Here is a 20193-nt window from a genome sequence, read left to right as displayed (position 1 = left end):
GTGAGGCAGAATTGCAGTTATCAGCTTCACTTTCTCTTCCAATCACGTTAAGTCCAGTGGCAAGACAAAAGTCAAGATGACTGGCAATGGCCCAGGATGCAGTGGATGACCTTGGTTTCTTCGATATCTGACCAAGCTCTAAGCACTCCACAGCACCTGCTTCAGCTGCATTCATAGCTGTTGGAACAAACTGTTTTCACCTGCCCATTCTGCTGTGGAAGTTTCCACATGTGGGTTAGACATTGCCCTAATTCACTGACTGGTTTGAGGCCTGTGAGTTACCCTCAACCTGGTTTAGCCTGTCTGCCTAGACAGTATTGCATATAATTCTCTTTACAATTACTATATTTGGAAATAGAAGTACTGGGTTCTTCGTGGCTTTGAGAATATTTTCTGGGTTGCTTGAAAATAATGCCTCTGGGTCATGAGAAGCAAAGTCAAAGCATATGTGTAATTTGCACTTTTTGATAAGAGGATATGTTGTTGTTAGGATTATCTAAAAATATCCTTTGGATGAAGAGTACAGCTACTGGAGCAAGCAAGGTGACTAGCACAGAAATAAAAATGAAAGACTGCAGATTCAGAAGAAGCAATCAATAAGAAATTATTTGATGTATCACCTACTAGGGGCTAGGCCCTAAGGATACAAATACAAAGAATAAAACAATTCCTGCTCTCAAGGAGATTATTTTAACAAAGATCTATATATAGAAACAATGTTAGAGTAGAGGTAACAACCTATCTTACTCTATTGTCAACTCTCCTGTCCCTAAAATCATCTTTCCAGTCTCAACACTATCTGATATATCACATTAACAGATCCCAGCTCAACCCCTACCTATTTTCATCTCTCCTATTCTCTGATAATTTATCCTGTCTTCACTCAGAAAATGTTCATGGATACTGGGCTCATTCAGTTCCTAATCCATTTCTAACTTTCCTTCCTCCCCAGGCTTGCTAAATCATACACTGTCACTATCTGTGCAGCTTTCAGCTTTTTATAAACTAGCTCTCTTAAATGATACTTTCACAAGGGAAGGCAAGACTGGTATCTAATTTTAGTGTTTTGGTTTTCTAAAGTACTTCCTGTTGGTTGATTTTTATGCCTCTATTCTATTTGGACAGATAGTCAGTGACCTTTTCAAATATAGATTTTTATCAGTTCCTTAGTGCAACGTGTTTGTTAACAGAAGAGATAAAAATGTCTAAACCAAGAATCTGAATCTCAATCCATTTTATAGCAGAAAAGAACTGAAGTTCCAAGTGGGTAATAAACATGAAAGTTGACAATGTTTCTTGATTTCTTCAGTTCATGCTAGGATTTTCCCACATTAAATACTACATGAAATGGATTATTTCCTTAATGTGCATGCTTGAAATGCCATCTACTTGCCTATACTTTTTCTTCACAGTAAATTCCAAAAGTAAATTAATTTTATCTCCCATTGCTAGCTTCACCTTAACTTTAACACATCCAAACTCTCAAATTTGGCCTTTGGGGGACCAGAAAATTATAGAAAAATAGCATTTCACACCGAAGTTCCCTAATTGTTGATCCTTTCATGCTAATCTTATTTTTAATATAAAAAAATTATAAAAGGGGATGTGCATAAGGTCAGATATCACTAATCAAAGGACCCTGGAACTCTGGGCTTCCCTATGGTCTTAGTTCTGTTCTGTAATCCCCCTTTTCCTTTTCTTACCTCACAAAACATGGCTGTCAAACCATATACTTTGATTGGATTCAATGAGCAAAAATTTAAATGGGATTTTAAAAATCTACTCCCTAATCCTTATCTAACAATCTTATAAAAGCTCTAACCATAGTGAGCACTTTGATGTTTTAGAATACTACTCGGTATTTCTGGATTCACTTAAAAATCTCAGAAATAAATTAGCAAAGTACTCTTCACATAATAGGGGCCCAAATATTTAATTTAATTTAAAAGTATTAACCTAAAACAAAATGGAAGTCATACTTTTATATTTCTATTTTGAGTTTATTAACACTAAATTAAAAGATCATAGATTTAGAGCAAGAAGAGATCGTTTAGATCATCTAGTCCAATGCTCTCATTTTATAGACAACAGAACTGAAGCCCAGGAATTGTCCATGATCCTATTACATAGCAAAACATCAGAGGCAAGATCTGAACCCACCTCTTGTGACTTGAGAGGCAGTAAGTGCTTTTTGTTCTCTAAGATACTGCCTTTCCTATGAACACTAGAGGGGTGGCAGTTTTCCTTCACAATGGAAACCCCAAACATTTGCAAATGTTAGTCAATTCAGAGGTGGTCTGGACTAAAAGAATGTGTTTACTTCATTTGTATTCACCTATATCTTGATTACCAAAGAATTTTTTTTAAAAAATAAACTTCCAGGGGTAGCTAGGTGGCACAGTGGATAGAGTACTGGCCTTGGAGTCAGGAGGACCTGAGTTCAAATCCGACCTCAGACACAACACTTACTAGCTGTGTGACTCTGGGTTAAGTCACTAACCCCAATTGCCTCACCAAAAAATAAAATGAAAAAAACAAAAACAAAAACCCAGCAGCAATATAGACAAAGAAAAGTTACACTGAAGCTACTGAATTTTGCTATTTAGTACTGATAAAAGATTTGGTAGGAATTGAACTTTGGAGATTTCTGTACCTGGATTTCATTTATCTTCATGTCATTACCATAATAATAAATAAATGAAAAGGTACTTTGCAATACTGTCAAACAATCACTGAATAGGATATACTATAGAGAGATTCAGAAATGAGTAACATAAAAACAAAAAGACAGCAAAAAACATGAATTTTAGATTTCTCTTATGTTTATATTATCTTCATTTCCAAGTCCCTCTCCTTACCTTGTAACAAAAAAAACCCCCAAAAAACAAGTAGTTCAGAATTAAGCAACACACCAACATAGCTGATAGGATATTTAAGTTCCCCACACCTCTGCAAAGGATTAGAAAGGAAGGTGGTGAATTTTATTATCTCTTTGGAGAAAAACTTAGGAAAACTTAATTGTGCAGTTTAACTTCAAAAACTTTTTTAAAAAAGAATTGACAAGATGCCTCAATTTTGTAAAGTTTAAAAAAATTTGGACAGATGCCGAAATATTCTTAATTTATATATTCCAGTTAAACGTCAAAAACAGAGTTCACTAGTGGGAGCTATATTGCTAACCAATATGCTAAATGGAATAATCTCTACCTTATAAATAATGGAAAGGGTCTCCCAAATAGAAATGCAAGAAGGCATGGCTAACAAAATTCTTTTGTAAAATCTACATTTTAAGTCTGAGGCTCAGATCCACTCCTGGTTGACAGGATCTACTTATTGAACTCAGTCTAATGTCTCCAAGGGCATTGTAGACAAATGCAATTAACACAAAGGTTAGCGGGAATTTTTAGGGTTAAGGAATAATGAAAATATGAAGCATAATTTGTAGTATAATTTGGCAGCTGAAGATTTCCATGGCAGTTTTTTTTTTTTTGGATGGGCAGTGGGGGTTAAGTGACTTGCCAGGGTGACAGAGCTAGTAAGTGTTATGTGCCTGAAGCTGCATTTGAACTCAGGTCCTCCTGAATCCAGGGCCAGTGCTCTATCCACTGCACCACCTAGCTGCCCCTCCATAGCATTTATTATAGTGAAGGGGCATAGGGAGATCACAACAAAATGAAAAACTCTCAAGAAACATTGTTCAGAAAAGGAGAACAATTAAATGAATATGCCTGAATAGGGAGACATCTGAGATGATGTTTTAAAATGACAACTACAAAAAAATGAAAGAAATCACATTTATCGTCAAGGATAAATACAAATGTAGAACAAATTTATCAGAGCATTATCATAAAAGCTAAATAAAAAGTCTAGAAGAAGCTGAGACTTAGGAAAAATTACAATGCTCATTTTTAAAGCTATGTTCATAATAGTAAGAAAAGGAAATGGGTCAGGCCCAGTCTGAGCCAGATAGCTGAACATTAACAAATGAAAAGGGAATTATACTCAGTAACTTTGCATCAAGGAAAATGGTTTTAAAATTCAAAAAAGTAGATTTCTCTTATGTTTATATTATCTTCATTTCCAAGTCCCTCTCCTTACCTTGTAACAAAAAAAAACCCCAAAAAACAAGTAGTTCAGAATTAAGCAACACACCAACATAGCTGATAGGATATTTAAGTTCCCCACACCTCTGCAAAGGATTAGAAAGGAAGGTGGTGAATTTTATTATCTCTTTGGAGAAAAACTTAGGAAAACTTAATTGTGCAGTTTAACTTCAAAGCCAAGTCTCCAGATTCAGATAAATAACATCACAAAGTAGTGAATTTAGATGTGATCCTATGGAAAGATTTAACTTTGGGAAATCAGAGAGAAGAGGAAAAGTGCCAAAAGATCACAGAGATAGGTAAATAGTATCTCAGTTTTCAAATAAATAAGCTAGATCTAAGAGTATACAGATTAGTACAAATGTTGCTGACCTTTGGCATTAAAAAAAGCTAATTAAAGATTTAAAAACTGATGAGCAGGCGGATCTCAGAAAAGCCTGGAAAGGCTTACATGAATAGATGCAAAGTGAAAGAAGCAGAACCAGAACATTCTATGACAGTAATAGCAACACTGTGTAGTGATAACTATGAATGAAAGAATTGATGGAGTCCGAATGCAGATCAAAACATACTATTTTCATTTTTTTTCCCCCTTTTGGTCTTTCTTTCACAACATGGCTAACATGGAAATATGTTTTACACGATTGTACATATATAACCTATATCAAATTGCTTACTGTTTTAGGAAGTGGGGAGGGGAAGGAGAAAAATTTGGACCTCAAAAATTTTGTAAAAATGAATATTGAAAATTGTCTTTACACATAATTACAAAAAATAAAATACTAAAAATTTTAAATCCTGATATTAAAAAATTGTGTGTGAGCAATTAATGAATGCATATTAGTTCCTATGAATCACTTCTTCTTTCCTAAGGACATGGCACAAGGAACTAATGTTTCCTTTTTTGGTAGTGCTACTAGAGATGACAGACACAGTATATATCTTGATTTTTTAGCAGGGCATTTGATGGTCTCATGGTATGCCCTTGGACAAGATAAAAGAAATCTAGACTACGTAACTCAGTGGATTTATAGAGAACTCTTTGAGCGACAAAACTTGAAAAACGTTGACTGAAGGGAGAGCTATCAAACGGAGATTCTCTAGTGGCATGCCATAGAGCTATGTAATTGGTATGCTCTACCTCATTTCACCATTTTTACAAGGCAAGAAAAACACTCATCAAAAATGGTGAGACAAAGCCGGGATAATTCATTAGCTGGCAAAATCTGAAGTCAAAAGGATCTAGGAAAATGGCTTTAATGTACAGAAACTTTAAAAAAAAAAGAATTAAAAAAAATGAAACGACTTTCATTTAAAAATCAACCGTAGATAGGGGCAGCTAGGTGGCGCAGTGGATACAGCGCCGGCCTTGAAATCAGGAGGATCTGAGTTCAAATTTGACCTCAGACCAAACACTTGACACTTACTAGCTGTGTGACCCTGGGCAAGTCACTTAACCCCAATTGCCTAAAAACAAAAACAAACAAACAAACAAAAAATCAACCTTAGAATTATAAAACAGAAGAGTAGTTTAATGGCCCTTCCACAGGGAAAAACAAAAGAGAATTCTAGTTAATCCAAGGTTCAGTATGAACTAACAGTTTGAAGTAGCTGATAAAATAAAAAAGTAACCTAAAGTTCATATTCAGCTAAAGGGACACAATAACATAGTTATGCAGAGTAAAGTAGAATTCTCATAAGTTATGGATCTGAGGCCATATTTGGAGTCCTGTCATATTCTAAACACCCATAAAAGAGTGGTGAAGAAGTACTACTGCTAGAAGGTGTGATAATTGTGTTACACGAGGAAAAATCTAGAGGTGCTTAGCCCAGGAAAGAGAAGACTTAAGGGGAATATGATAGATATTTGGAGTTCTGCCATGTACAAAGAAGCAGGTTAGATACTGTGTTGTTTCTAGTGGTAGAATGAGAACTGGGAGACAGAATATAACAGAGCATATTTTGGATCAAAATAACTTTATATGGGCTTAATTATGAGATAGTGAGTTTCCTATCACTGTTTTCAAGGAGACTTAATCTGATAAGGATGTTAATTGTAGTAAAGATTCCTGCTTTAGGGAGAAAGTTGGATTGAATGACCTCTAAAGTCACTTCCAATACCTGTAAACGGAAGGAACAAATAATTCCTTTAAAGACATGTAAACATTTACATTTGTGTTATATAAATAAAAACAGACCTTGGTCCAGGTTTTGGAACATTGCCCGCTTTCAGCTCATCAATTATCTCTTCAATATCCTTAGGTGTCAAATCTTCCTATGAGCAAAATAAAAGATTTTAAATTATTTTAGATTGTTGAACACGTGATTACAATATACTACATAAACCAGGGGTGGAGAACCTGCAGCCTCGAGGCCACATGTGGCCTTCTAGGTCCTTTTGACTGAGTCCAAGTTTTACAGAACAAATCCTTTTATTAAAGGGATTTGTTCTGTGAAGTTTGAATTCAGTCAAAGGGCCACCCATAAGGACCTAGAGGGCCACATGTGGCCTAAAGGCTGCAGGTTCCTCACCCCTGACATAAAACATTTTTAATACTTTTTTTGGTCAGATAATAGTGAAGGCTATTTTCTTTCCAGGTAGCTGAGAACACTTCCACTGATTAAGATCTAGTGTACATGACGGGGCAGACAGGCAGCATAGGGTATGAAAAAGAACTGGAGGTAGAGTTAAGAGAACACTTCTTTGAGCTTGTTTCTTCCTCTTCTAAGAAAACTGTAAGGTGATTGTAGGGATACAAGTGTGACCTATTATATGACATTATCAGAGGTATCATATTTGAAATGAAGACACTGCCCAAACACAATGAACTTAAATACTTAAATACTCCTGGTAATACCAAGCTTGTCCATTTCAGGAAAATCTTCGTTTTTATGGGTTTTCTCTCCTAGACTGGACCTGTGATTTCATTGTTACAGACCACAGGTTGTCACCACACTTCTAGTGCAGACTGATCTAGATTAAAATGTAATTGAGAAATACAATACAATAAAACATAGGTGACATTACATTTTAAAACCAAGTCAACATAAGGACAGCAAGGATTTTTATTTGACACAAATGGTATAGAGAACTACTGATGAGAAAACTCCCACTACTAACATAGATGGTCCCCAGCTCTGTGCAATCTTTAAGAGATTGCCAGGAGTACTGAAAGGTTAAGTGACCATGTCAGTCTAATGCCCAGTATGTCTAAGCGTGGGTCTTAAATCAAGGCTTTGCTGATTCTTAAGTGAGCTCTTTATCCAATATGGCATGCTGCCTCTCTAATGCCTGTAGAGGTAAACAACTTTTTGGTGGAATAAACTTCAAAAATCAAAAAATTTCAGAGAAAAAATTGCTAATTGCAAAAAAAGAAAAACAAATAGAATACTGATACCTAAACCACGAAAAGAGAAAGAAAATTATAGACCAATTTCATTAATGAATATGGATGCAAAAAGCCTAAATAAAATACTAGCTAAAAGATTACAACAAAGATTATACATTATTACAAAGATTATACATTATGGCCAAACGGGATTCATACCAGGAAGACAGGGATGATCTAACGTAAGGAGAACTATTAACATAATTGAGTATATCAATAATAAAAGTAACAAAAATCATGTAATATCAATAGATGCAGAAAAAGCATTTGATTAAGTCTAATGCTCATTTCTCTTAAAAACACTTGAAAGTCTAGGCATAAATGGACTTTTCCTTAAATTGATAAGAAACATTTACCTAAAACCAATTAGCAAGAATTATTTGTAATGGGGATAAGCTAGAATCCTTTTCAGTAAGATCAGGTGTGAAACAAGGATACCTACTGTCACCAATATTATTCAATATTGTATTGGAAATCCTAGCAATAGCAATAAGAGAAGAAAAAGAAATAGAAGAAGTTAGAATAGGAAATGAGGTAATAAAACTTTTTTTTTGCCAGATGATAAGATGATATAACTTGGAAAATCCTAAAGACTCAACAAAAAAGTTAACTGAAATAATTAATTTCAGCAAAGTAGCAGGATATAAAGTAAACCCACATAAATCATCAGCTTTCCATATTATAAACAGGATCTTACTGGAAGAGATAGCTAGAAATACTCTATTTAAAATAACTCTAGGCAGTATGAAATACCTGGGAATATACCTACCAAAACAAGCCCAGGATCTATATGAACAAAACCATAAAAAGCTTTGTACGTAAATAAAATCAGGTTTAAATAATTGGAAAAATATTAATTGTTCATAGGTAGGTGGGACTAATAAAAACAATTTAACCAAAATTATGTATTTGATGCCATCCCAATTAAATTACCACAAAATTATTTTCCAGAGCTAGAAATAACAATTCATTTGGAAGAACAAAAGGTCAAGAATATCAAAGGAACTAATGGAAAAAAATGTAAAGGAAGGAGGTTTAGCAGTACCAGATCTTAAACTATTATAAGGCAGTAATTATCAAAACTGTCTGGTACTGGCTAAGAAACAGAAAGGTAGAGCAGTGGAACAGAGTAGACACGATCTACAGCAGCAAATGAATATAGTTACCCAGTGTTTGACAAGTGTAAAGACTTAAAGATTTAGGATAACAATTCATCATTTGGTTAAAATGTTGGGAAAGCTGTAAAGCAGTGTGGCAGAAATTGGGCATAGGCTGATATCTTACACTAATTACCAAGATAAAATCAAAATGGATACATGATCTAGATATAAAGGGAGATGATATAAGAAAATTTGAAGAACATGTAACATATAACCTATCAGATTTATGGATAGGTGAACAATTTATGAACAAACAAGAGATAGTGTTTCTAAGATATAAAATGGATAATTTTGATTACATTAAATTTAAAAAGTTTTGTACAAATAAATGTAGCCAAGATCAGAAGGAAAGCAGAAAATTGGGGGGGGAAATTTTATAGACGTCCTCAGATAAAGGTCTCATATCTCAAAAATATAAAGAACTTTGTCAAATCTATATGAATGCAAGTCATTCCATAATTAATAAATGGTCAAAAGATATGAATAGGCAGTTCTAAGATGAAGAAATCAAAACAATTTAGTCATATGAAAAAAATGCTCTAAATCATTATTGATTAGAGAAGTGCAAATTAAAACAACCTTGAGACATTGTATTATACCTATCAGATTAGCTAAAATGATAGAAGGGGAAAGTGACAAATGCTGGAGGGGATGTGGAAAAATTGGGACCATAACTCATTGTTGGTGGATCTGTGAGCTGATCCAACCATTTGAAGAGAGATTTGGAATTATGCCCAAAGAGCTATTAAACTGCCCCCTTTGACCCAGCCATACCATTATTAGGTCTGTTTCCCAAGAGGATTAAGGAAACTGGAAAAGAACCTACATATTCTAAAATATTTATAGCAGCTCTCTTTGTGGTGACAAAGAACTGGAAATCGTGGGGATGTCCATCGGTTGGGGAATGGTTAAACAAATTGCGGTACATGTTCATGATAGTATATTACTCTGCTGTAAGAAATGATGAGCTCAATGATTTTAGAAAAGCATGGAGACCTCCACAAAATAATCAAGAGTGAAATGAGCAGAACCAAGAGAACACTGTATACACTATCAGCAGTATTGTTTTAAGAAAAACTTTGAGCAATCAAGTCATTCTGACTATTATAAATACTCAAATTAACCACAAAAATCCTATGAAGGAAGATGCTGTTTGAATCTAGAAAGGAATATTGTTGTGGTGTAGGAAATGATGAGCTGGTTCATTTAGAAATACATGGCAAGACATGGATTTATGAAGGAAGATGCTATCCACTTTCAGAGAAACAGATGACAGGAGGAAATAAGCACAGTATGGTCTTACATATATGTGTATGTGTATATATGTCTGTATTTATAGACATATCAGTGTATATGTATGTATGTATTATCCACACTTAATTGTAACTTTCTTGGGGGCGGGGGATTAAAAGTTTAAAATTCACAGCAGATAACAAAAGAAAACCAACAAGGAAACAAAAGCTGGGCAGCTTTGAAAATAGTATGTACTATTTATTATATAGGTTTTCCTGAAATGGAAATTTATTGTTTTATATTGAATCCTCTTCTCATCGTCTGCTGTGAAAATGACAATGTTTTTTCTCTTCTCCCTTTTATATTTAACATAAAATAAAAATTTACCCCCCCAAAATTGCATTCCTGACCAATATTTATAAGTTGGTAGAAACTCAACAAACTAGGAAATGTAATTCTTTGATTACAAAATTACAAAATGAATCCTGAACTTATAAACCAATAAATATCACATGATCAACCTAACAAGCCTTACCTTCAGGGGAGATTAATCAGTATTACTTAAATCTCCTTAAATGTACTTTCTATCTCTTCTCTCTTTCCAGGCCATATATCCCCCAAGATTTTCTTCTGGGCTCTTGTCTCTTCTTTGATGATCTCTTAGCTCCCATGGGTTCAGTTACCATCTGCACAAAGATGATTCCCAGAATCTACGTTGTCCTGGATCTCTTTCCTGTATTCCAATCTCATTACCAACAACCTAATGTACATCTCTAACTTGAAGACCCATACGCACTGTTAACTCAACATATCCAAAACAGAACTGATTAAAATTCTTCTCTAAATCCATTCCTTTAAATTTCCCAATTTGTTGATGACTATACTATCCTTTCATTCACTCATTTTCAAAACTTTGGAGTCATCCTTGATTCTTTCACTTTTCCTCAACCCCCATATCCAAGCTTGTTACAAAGTCTGTTTGACCCTACAAAAGTCACTTAACTAATATGGGCCTCAAGTTTCCTCACATCTAAAATGGGAGGGGGAGAGGGAAAGAAGGTGGTCAGCTAGATGGCCTTAAGGTCCCATCTAACATTAAATCTATGATGCTATGATCCCTTCTCTCCATTCACACAGCTTCTATCCTAATTCAAGCCTTCATCATCTCTCTAATTCATCCTCCACACAGCTGCCAAATTCATATTCCTAAAGCACAGGCCTGACCATGTCATGGCCATTCCTAATCATTTCACTCAAAACCTCAGTGACTCCCTAGTGCCTACAGGATAAAAGACAGAAGCCTCTGCCTAGCATCTGAATTCCTCCACAATCTGGCTCCCATCTACTTTCCTAGTCTTATTTCATACTACTCCCCTTTACAAATTCTCCTTTCCCAGTCTACTAGCTGCCCTCTGAACATGACATTAATCTCCTTCTGTTCATTTGCACAGGTGATATCTTAAGTCTAGAATACACTCCTCTTCTTACTCATCTCCACCTCAAAGAACCCTTGGGTTTCTTTAAAGCATATCTCAGGTGCTACTTCTCCACAAGGCCCTTCCTCATCATCCTGAACTATTTCTTGCTTGTTATTATTTTGCATTACTTCAGTACATGCTGTTCCTCCTCCACCTCCTTCCAGTAGAATGTAAGCTCCTCTTTAGGTTTTCATGACACTTCTTTCTCCTGATTTACCTAGCTTTCTGACCATTATTCCTTGTTGCCTTTGCTGGATGTCCTTTGAAGTCCTATCCATTAACCCTGAATGTCCCTGAAGGTTCTATCCTGGGCCCACTTTTTCTTCTGTACTATCTCAGTTTTGATGACCATCAGCTCCCATGGGTTTAATTATTATATCTATGCACATGACTCCTAGATCTATATATCTAGCACTAGTCTCACCTGAGGCACTAGTTCCACATCACTAAGTATCTTTTAGGCATCTTGAACTGGATGTTCCATAGGCATCTCAAACTCTAAATGTCTAAAATGTCTTCCCCCAAAACTTCCCCCTCTTCCCAGATTTCCTATTACTACTGAAAACACTACTATTCTGTTTGCAGCCTTGAGGTCATCTTTGATTCCTCATTCACACCTCAAATATCCAATCTATAGCCAAATTTGTCATTTCTACTTTCACAATCTCTCTCAAATGGGCCATTCTTTCTACTCACAAAGCTATGACGCTAGTACAGGTAGGCCTTGATCATGTCTCACCTGGATGATTGAAATAACCTTTTAATTTTGGGGTTCTTAATTTTTTTTCTATCATAGACCCCTTTTGCAGCCTAATGAAATATGGAATCCTCAGGATATGTTTAAATGCCTAAGATACACCAGATCACAAAGGAAACCAATTTTACTGAAGAACAGTTATCAAAATATTTGGGGGGGGGTGAAACCAAGATCATAGGGCTCAGGTTAAGAACTCCTGTTCTAATTAGTTTCCTTGCCTCAAATCTATCCTAACTGCAATCCACCTTCCATTCAGTTCCCAAAGTGATTTTTCCTGAAGTGTAAGTCTGTGTCTGTCACCCACCCACCTACTCAAACTCCAGTGTCTCCCTATTAACACGAGGATCTAGTTAACTAACTAGCAAACTAGCATTTACATGGCACTTTGTGGTTTGCAAACTACCAATATCACGAACATAAATTTCCACAACAGTGAAATCACACATTCATGCAGTCCTGAAGTGATATATTAAGGTACTAAAGCAGAATCTGATAGAAGCTATATCAGAAAAACAGACCTTAGCCACAGAAGAAGAAACAAGTCCTATCAGATATATGTCTAAAAAAGGAGTTATGATCACTAGGACACAGCAATTATGTTAAAAAGAAAAAGCTAAGACAATGAAATCTTTCAAATATTACAAATGAAATATTTTTTTTCTGAACTACTCCATGATAGACTTGCCTGGGTAGAAAGCTTAATCCTCACATGAAAAAGAAAAATTTTCTATGAAAATGTAACATTGCAACATAATATAGTAGAAGACTAAGGATTATTTTTGTCTTATCACCAGTCATTTTACTGATTTTTGCCCAATGACTAAATTGCTAATGTTCCCAACAAAAGAGAACACTATCATTAATGTGAACTGGCACATGCTAAGAGTATAAAAATATGAAATATTTTTGAATGAAATATTTTCATATTGAATATGAAAACAGTGTTTCACAATGGACATCTTTAAGTATTTCAAGTGCTTTTGTGGATATGGAAAAAAACTCACTTCATATGTCTTCATGATGAACTCAGAAGAGGAGGTAATAACTATTTCTCCTGACTAGATAAACTAGGGAAAACAAAGGAAATCAAAACTCCACTTATTTAAAAGCATTTCAAGATACTATCCCACACAATTCTAAACTTAATGAAAGTGAAATACTCACATAGTAATTATCATTTATTTGAACCATCGGTGCATTTACACAGGCACCTAAACATTCCACTTCTATTAGCGTGAAAAGCTTGTCAGGTGTAGTTTCTCCAACCTTAATACCTAAAAAAAAGAAATGATTACTACTAAAGTCCACATTTTAACATATAAATCTACCTTTTGGGATTTGGCCAGTTTTAAATATTGATCACAGAGCATTTCAAAACATTATAAGTCTTAAAAAGAAAAGATTAAATTTTAATAGCTACTAATATCAAGGAGGGTTTTTTAAAAAGTAATTTTTTAATAATCGTGTCTATTGTACACAAAAGTTCTCAAATTTGTCTTTGCTAGTTTACTTTGTCAGTTAACAATACAGCAAAAAAAAAAACACACCAGAATTTTTAGTGCATAACTGTGATTGAGAAATTTAATGTGAAAATCTGAGAATCAGGATATCTGGGTTCTGGTTTAGCTGTTTCACCTGGGGAAACCACTTAATTCAATTCAATTCAGCAAACATTTATTAAGCATCCACCATACACAAGGTACTATGTTGCTGCAGCACTGTACTCAGGGAGCTTACTTCTAAATAGTGGCTTAAGAGAGGAATAAAATGAATATGATGCAGTGTAGAATATGACAGGGATAAAGGAAACAGTCTAGACAAGAGTACTAGGAAAATTTAAGGAGGGATCATCATTTTCAGCCAAGGGGGCAGGATTTGATGAGGATCCGGGACAGCTTTATGAAGGGGGCACCTAAACTAGATCTTAAAGGAAGAATAGGATTTCAACAAGTGGAATTCTGTTTTATAACTTCAGTAGGAGAACAATAGGAAAGAAATGGAGCTAAAAGGATATGCAGGCAAAATTATTATTTATTATGTCTTAATAATTATTAAGGCTGAAGAATGAATTAAGGAAGTGGAAATTTGGGGAGATTGGGGGAGATTTGGGGAGAGGATCCAAGTCAGAAGGGCAGAAGGAAAATTTTGAAGAGCTTAAAGAAGAACAGAGGAAGAGGAGAACTGGAGACCTCAGTAACATGACATGAGAAGGAGCTAACTATGTAAAGAGAATTCTTCAGGAGACTTTGCCAAGAGAGCTACCAGGAAGACAAACAGAGGCTGAGGACCTTATTTCCAAAAAGCATGAAAAGCAAAGAGAAGTTTCTGCACATAATGTGTGATATTAGTCTTTCTGCTATGGCCCTAATTATGACCTTGGTTCAAAGTGCAGGCTGATGTTTCTTCTAGAAGAGGAAAGTATAAGGGTTCAAAGAATACGTCTCAACACTCTGTAGGTTATCAAGGAGAATCAATATTTTTTAATGGCTTCATTATGAAAAGAAAAAAAAATGAATTTGAAGACAGAGAGGGTCTCCTGATATGTCAGGTGTTTAATGGATAAAAGATCGTCATACAAAGGAGAAAGTGAAGAAGGACCACTGAACATTTAGAGAGATAAAACTTCCTAAAGAAGAGAGACCTAAACCTTCTAAGAAGGAAACAACATCTTGTCCTCCAAGGAATGATGATGTGAACCTACAGTTAGGAGATCATATACAGTTAAGGGTCAGAGAAAGAAGAGACAAGTAGTAGTGGGCTGGTGACTGCCTGCCTGCTCAGGAACTGTGAGGCAGCTATTTGTCAATTTAACAACACTAGAAAAGTCTTTTGTCCTTCCATAACATGTGACCAGAATCAATTAGAGAACTTTAAAAGACTTGTCAAACTGGATGACTACTATTCACTTCTGGTAATTCAGAGAGGCACAAAATGATTCTGCCAGCAAGAACCTAGAAAGTATTATCAACGAGTAAGAAGACCCAGTTAAGAAACTCAAGTCCTCAGGAACACCAAAGATATTTTCATTACTTTGCAAAACCTTCAGAAAAGAGGCATATTTGGGAAATAAAGCTCTGATTAAGACGATGGTGTCCAATAATGGGATTTGAATTTCTGGACCCAGCTTAAAATATAAAATAACTGGCCCATGCCCAGCAATGGGTATGCTGAACAAGGCCTGGTAAGAATATAATTGCCTGGGTCAGTTGCCTGGCACAGCAGATAAAGCCTTGGAGTCAGGAGGACCTGAGTTCAAATCTGTATTCAGACACTTTGACACTTACTAGCTGTGTAACCCTAGACAAATCACTTACCCCTGACTGCCTCCCCAAAAAAGGAAAAAACAACAACAAAACAAAAATATAACTGCCTGGAGTCTTGAGGATGTCATTTAAAAGGTTATTAAATAAAAAGAAAGGCAAAAGGAGAAAACAGCCTATATATATTTACTAAGCTAGATACAGAGGGAGGAAATAACATATAGTGTGAATAGCAGTAGAAATGAATGCTACATTCACAGCAGAAAAAAAATCTAATAAAGGATCCAGTAGTAATAATGCCCCTGGCCTCAGATGTAGATATAAAAACACATAAAAGTATAACTAACAAGATGAACTAGAGATTCAAGGAGTTAAATTCGACTTCCTAAGCATCACTGAACCTTGGTGGGATGAGAACCTTGATTACAATAGGGACAAGTATATACCTTATTCAAAAGAAGCAAGATAAAGTGTTTGGAAGGAAGGTGGCTCAGTAGCATTATATGTTAAGAAAATACAAATGTGAGAAAGCACAGACACAAAAGTAGAGAAAGCATGGTGGAGAACATTAGGGTGAAGATCGACAAAGACGAATCTAGGCTTGATGAAAGAGAAAAAAGTCCCAGTAATTAAAGCTATACAAATATAAAGTGGGCTGCCTCAGAAGATACTGAATTCTTCTCACTGGGATGTTATGGCCTCTCAAGTCCCTTCTAACTGTGACATTTTTTGAGATATGGAAGGAATGTGAACAAGGGGAATGGCCAGTATGCATACAAAGATGCTGAAGAATGCAAATCACTTGCAAAGTACATAAAGAGAAATAACATGGAGAAAAAATAATTTAAAAGTTATCTGGATTATCTGGAGTGTCTTAAATGAAATGTAAGGTGGTTTTTCATTAGCGGAATGGTATGGTCAAAACTGTAATTATATAAGGCTGTTTCTGCAGTTCTGTGAAGAATCTAGGTAAGAAAAAATTAGGGGGGTGGTGGTTTGAGTAGAAAGGAAGGAATGGATGTGGAAGAAGTAAAATCAACAAGCTTTGCTAACCAACTAGATGCAGTATAAAAAAGAACTTTTCTGAATGCCAGTTTCTTCATCCATAGGAGGACCTAGATAGAGACTTGGGAGACACTTAGGGTGGGTGTGACATGGATAATGATTCAGTAGATGAGACTGAGGAGTTAGGGAGGGAGAACCAGGAGAGCACATTTATAAGTTACAAATGAATTTATATACTGGGCACTTTATAAAACATGTGCCATTGCCATAACATTTTAAGATTTCTCTCACTGAAGTATTCCAATGCCTGTTGAAATGTACATATTTCATTTGTTCAGTGATTCCTTGGGTAATGCTATAGAGAACAAATAAAGTAGTGATTTCTGGAATGTTTGGAAGGGGAAAGGTTTTGAGGCTGAGAAGAAGGCAAAAAATAGGTCTAAGACAAAGAAAGATAAGCATATTAGAAGTTAACTTAGTGGAAACGGGAGCCTGGTAGAATACTCTAGTGTTCCTTTGAAATTTGTATTCTTGGGTTTAATTGTTTTAGTTTCAATTTTTATACTTTAGTTGCACAAAAACATAATGTACATTTCTATAGCAAATTAAGTTGATTACCAAAGAAGAAATCAGGGTCTATATCAAACTCCTCCAAAACAAGTTTTTTCTTTTTTTTTAATGATGCAAATAAAATCTGTCCCATACCAAGCTTTTTCTGAATGGCCTCCAATATGCTGTCAGAATCTCGAAGCATACAAGGTGTAGTGGTACAGACTTGAATATGATACTTTCCAACTGGCTTTCGATTATACATTGTATAAAAAGTTGCTACTTCATATACTCTCATTGGAGGTACTTGTAAAATTTCAGCAACCTAAAACATAAGATCATTTTAAGAAAAATTAACAAATATTTATTGATCATAAATTAGTGCTTTGAGGCTATGTCCAAAAGTCCTTGGTTTTAGCATTGGCTTAGTTTTGTAGAAAACAAAAACTTCTCAAGGAACAAGTTAGGCCTAATGTTGACAAATGAGGGAAAAACTGCTCACTTCAATTGTTAGTGAACTAGAAAAAATTTTCCACATAGATATGACTATGCCCCAAAGTGGGACTCATAGTTTCTTTTCTCAAGTTTTAAGTCATAATTTACTCTTAAGACTTTGTATCTTTTATGTTTAAGATTTGGCTCATTATCCTTGACCTCTCTGCAGCATGGTGATACAGTGGATAGAGGAGTGAACCTGAAGTCAGGAAGAACAGAATTCAAATTTGACCTCACCACTTAACGGCTATCCTTTAAGTGCTAGCTACTGACTACCTTTATCTCCACAAATATTCTCCTCTGGTTCTTCCTCCTACCTACCTGACTCCTCAGTTTCATGCACTGAATCATTTTCTATGTCACATCAACTATCTGTGTCCCCCAAGGCCCTGTCTTAGGCCCTCTTTTTCTCTATATACACTCATGTCATTTCATCTTATCAGCTCCTGTAGGTGCAATTATCTCTTGCACAATCTAAGATCTCAGAATCAACATGTCCAAAACAGAACTTATCTTTTCCCCAAAACCTATCCCTCTTCTAAACTTGTATGTTGTTGTTGGCACCACTTTCAGTTACTCAAGTTTGCAACCTCAGTGTTCTTATCACTCTCATTCACCTCACACATCAGTTGCCAAATATTGTATCAGACTTCACCTGTCTCCTTTACTCACAGTTATCACCTTAATTCAAGCCCTCTTATCTCATCTGAACCTCTGCTATAGCCGTAAGTCTCCCTGACTCGTCTCTCCCCACTCCTCACAATGAATCCATCCATCCCACAACTGCCAAACAGATTTTCCTAAAGTACAGATCTGCCACCCCATTGTTCAAACTGGAGTAGCTCCCTATTAACTTCTTAAATCAAATTTAAACTCCTCTGTCTGGCTTTTTAAGCTCCTGACAACCTGGTTCTTTCTACAAACTACTCCCCTCCACACAACTCCACAATACAGTTATACTAACCTACTTGCTGTTCTTCACACACACTCCATATCCCATTTCTACAATAGCAATCCCTGCTACCTGGAATGATCTCTTAGCTTCTCTTGCTTCCTTCTAGACTCAACTCAAAGGTCACAGTCTGCAAGAGATATTTCCTAACCACCCCCAAAACCCTCTTAGGCTGTAAGTACCTACCCTGAAGTTATCTCCCATTAACTCTGTATGCAACTCTGTATGCATCTTTTATCTATTTATGTAGATGATTTCTCCCCTTATATAGATGTGAGCTCCTTGAGAGAAGGGAATGATTAGCTTTTTCTTTGCAATCCACTGAACTAATAAATACTTGTTGACTGATTTACTCTGTTAGATTTGAATGGCAAAAATTCACCTACAATATATGAAGCAGTCATTAGTGAGTTTTTTTTTAAACTGTTCCATTTAAATCACAGCATAGTGAAGAATTCTGAATGTAAGGGTCAGAAGACCTGGTTTTCAATCCTTGTTTGCTTTTTAATGCTGCGCAACTATGGGCAAGTAACTTCATTTCTCTGAGCTCATTTCCTTATTTGTAAAATGGAGATGATAATACTTATAGTACCTACCTCACAGGGTTATCATGAAGCAATTGCTACATGTTATTAATAAAAATAAAACCCTGAACAACTTTTTCAGTGGAGCCTAATAATTCTTTATGAGGAGATAATCCCAACTCAGATACGAAAGAACACACCCACCATCTCTTTACCACTTAAGATTCTCATTCTAAATGTAATTTGAGGGGGCAGCTAGGTGGCACAGTGCATAGGGCACCGGCCTTGGATACAGGAGGACCTGAGTTCAAATCCAGCCTCAGACACATAACACTTACTAGCTGTGTGACCCTGGGCAAGTCACTTAACCCCATTGCCTAAAACAACAACAACAACAAAAAATGTAATTTGAATCCAAGAATGTGCTTACTATCTATCTTCATTTAGTTTTAAACGGATGACCTTTCATTGTTCTGTACTATTCATGACAATAATCCAAAACATCTGTATCTGGTACACAATGACACTGGCTTTTTACTGTAGCTTAGTCATCTCAAAAACTACTCTGGCTATTTTTTTTGGTAAGCAATCTAATATTATTAATTTAATCTATGAAGTTTTATGATTCAGCCCCAAGCAATCCATCAATCTACATCCTATTATGATGGTGGAGCTCAACCAAGAAAGACACTTGAGGTGAAAATGATGAGCTTTCCAATATGAAATATATTCAAATAGAGATTTCCTGACCTTGAATTATATATAAGACAGCTTTATTGATCAACTTTGTGTATGTGTACATCTGATCCAGAAGTTACCACTCTAATCATAGTTAAAACTAAAGTATGTGAGGGTTAGTTATAGAAGTAAGCAACCCAAAGAAAAAAAAAATAAACAATCTCACTTTTGTAGCTCTACTGGACCTATTATTAAAATGTGCTTTCTCTTTAGATATACAAAAAAAACCCCACTCCTTTTTTCCAGAAATGTCTCTTCTATGTCTACCTTCATGTCTACATATTTCTGGCTTAATTGTCAAATTAAAATCACTAATTATGAAGTAGTGATACAATTAGGAACCTTGATTCAAAATAAGACAAGGAAATAAGTTTCATATTTTCTTTCATATTGTCAGATATAATTTTATTATTTATTTTTATCTTATTGTATCCAGTTATTACTGCTGCTGTTCAGCTGTGTGCAAGCCTTCATGACCCCTTTTGGGGTTTTCTTGGCAAAGATACCGGAGTGATTTACCATTTCCTTTTCCACTTCATTTTACAGATGA

At 35.5% G+C, this 20193-nt stretch overlaps 1 protein-coding gene and 1 long non-coding RNA gene across 2 annotated transcripts in view; one reads left to right on the top strand and one right to left on the bottom strand.

Moving 5' to 3' along the window:
- Positions 1 to 20193, bottom strand: part of NDUFV2 (NADH:ubiquinone oxidoreductase core subunit V2) — a 41449-nt gene that overhangs the window by 887 nt on the left and 20369 nt on the right. Inside the window, 3 exon segments of the mRNA XM_020985534.2 lie at positions 6302 to 6378; positions 13285 to 13394; positions 17091 to 17259. Coding sequence (XP_020841193.1) covers positions 6302 to 6378; positions 13285 to 13394; positions 17091 to 17259 — 356 coding nt within the window.
- Positions 1 to 20193, top strand: part of LOC144456988 (uncharacterized) — a 36446-nt gene that overhangs the window by 6767 nt on the left and 9486 nt on the right. The gene's annotated exons all lie outside the window — the stretch shown is intronic.

The sequence above is a fragment of the Phascolarctos cinereus genome, unplaced genomic scaffold (assembly GCF_003287225.1).
Source record: "Phascolarctos cinereus isolate Bilbo 61053 unplaced genomic scaffold, phaCin_HiC Scaffold_4;HRSCAF=312, whole genome shotgun sequence".
Classification (NCBI taxonomy): Eukaryota; Metazoa; Chordata; class Mammalia; order Diprotodontia; family Phascolarctidae; genus Phascolarctos; species Phascolarctos cinereus.
This window is presented reverse-complemented; position numbering and strand designations above follow the sequence as displayed.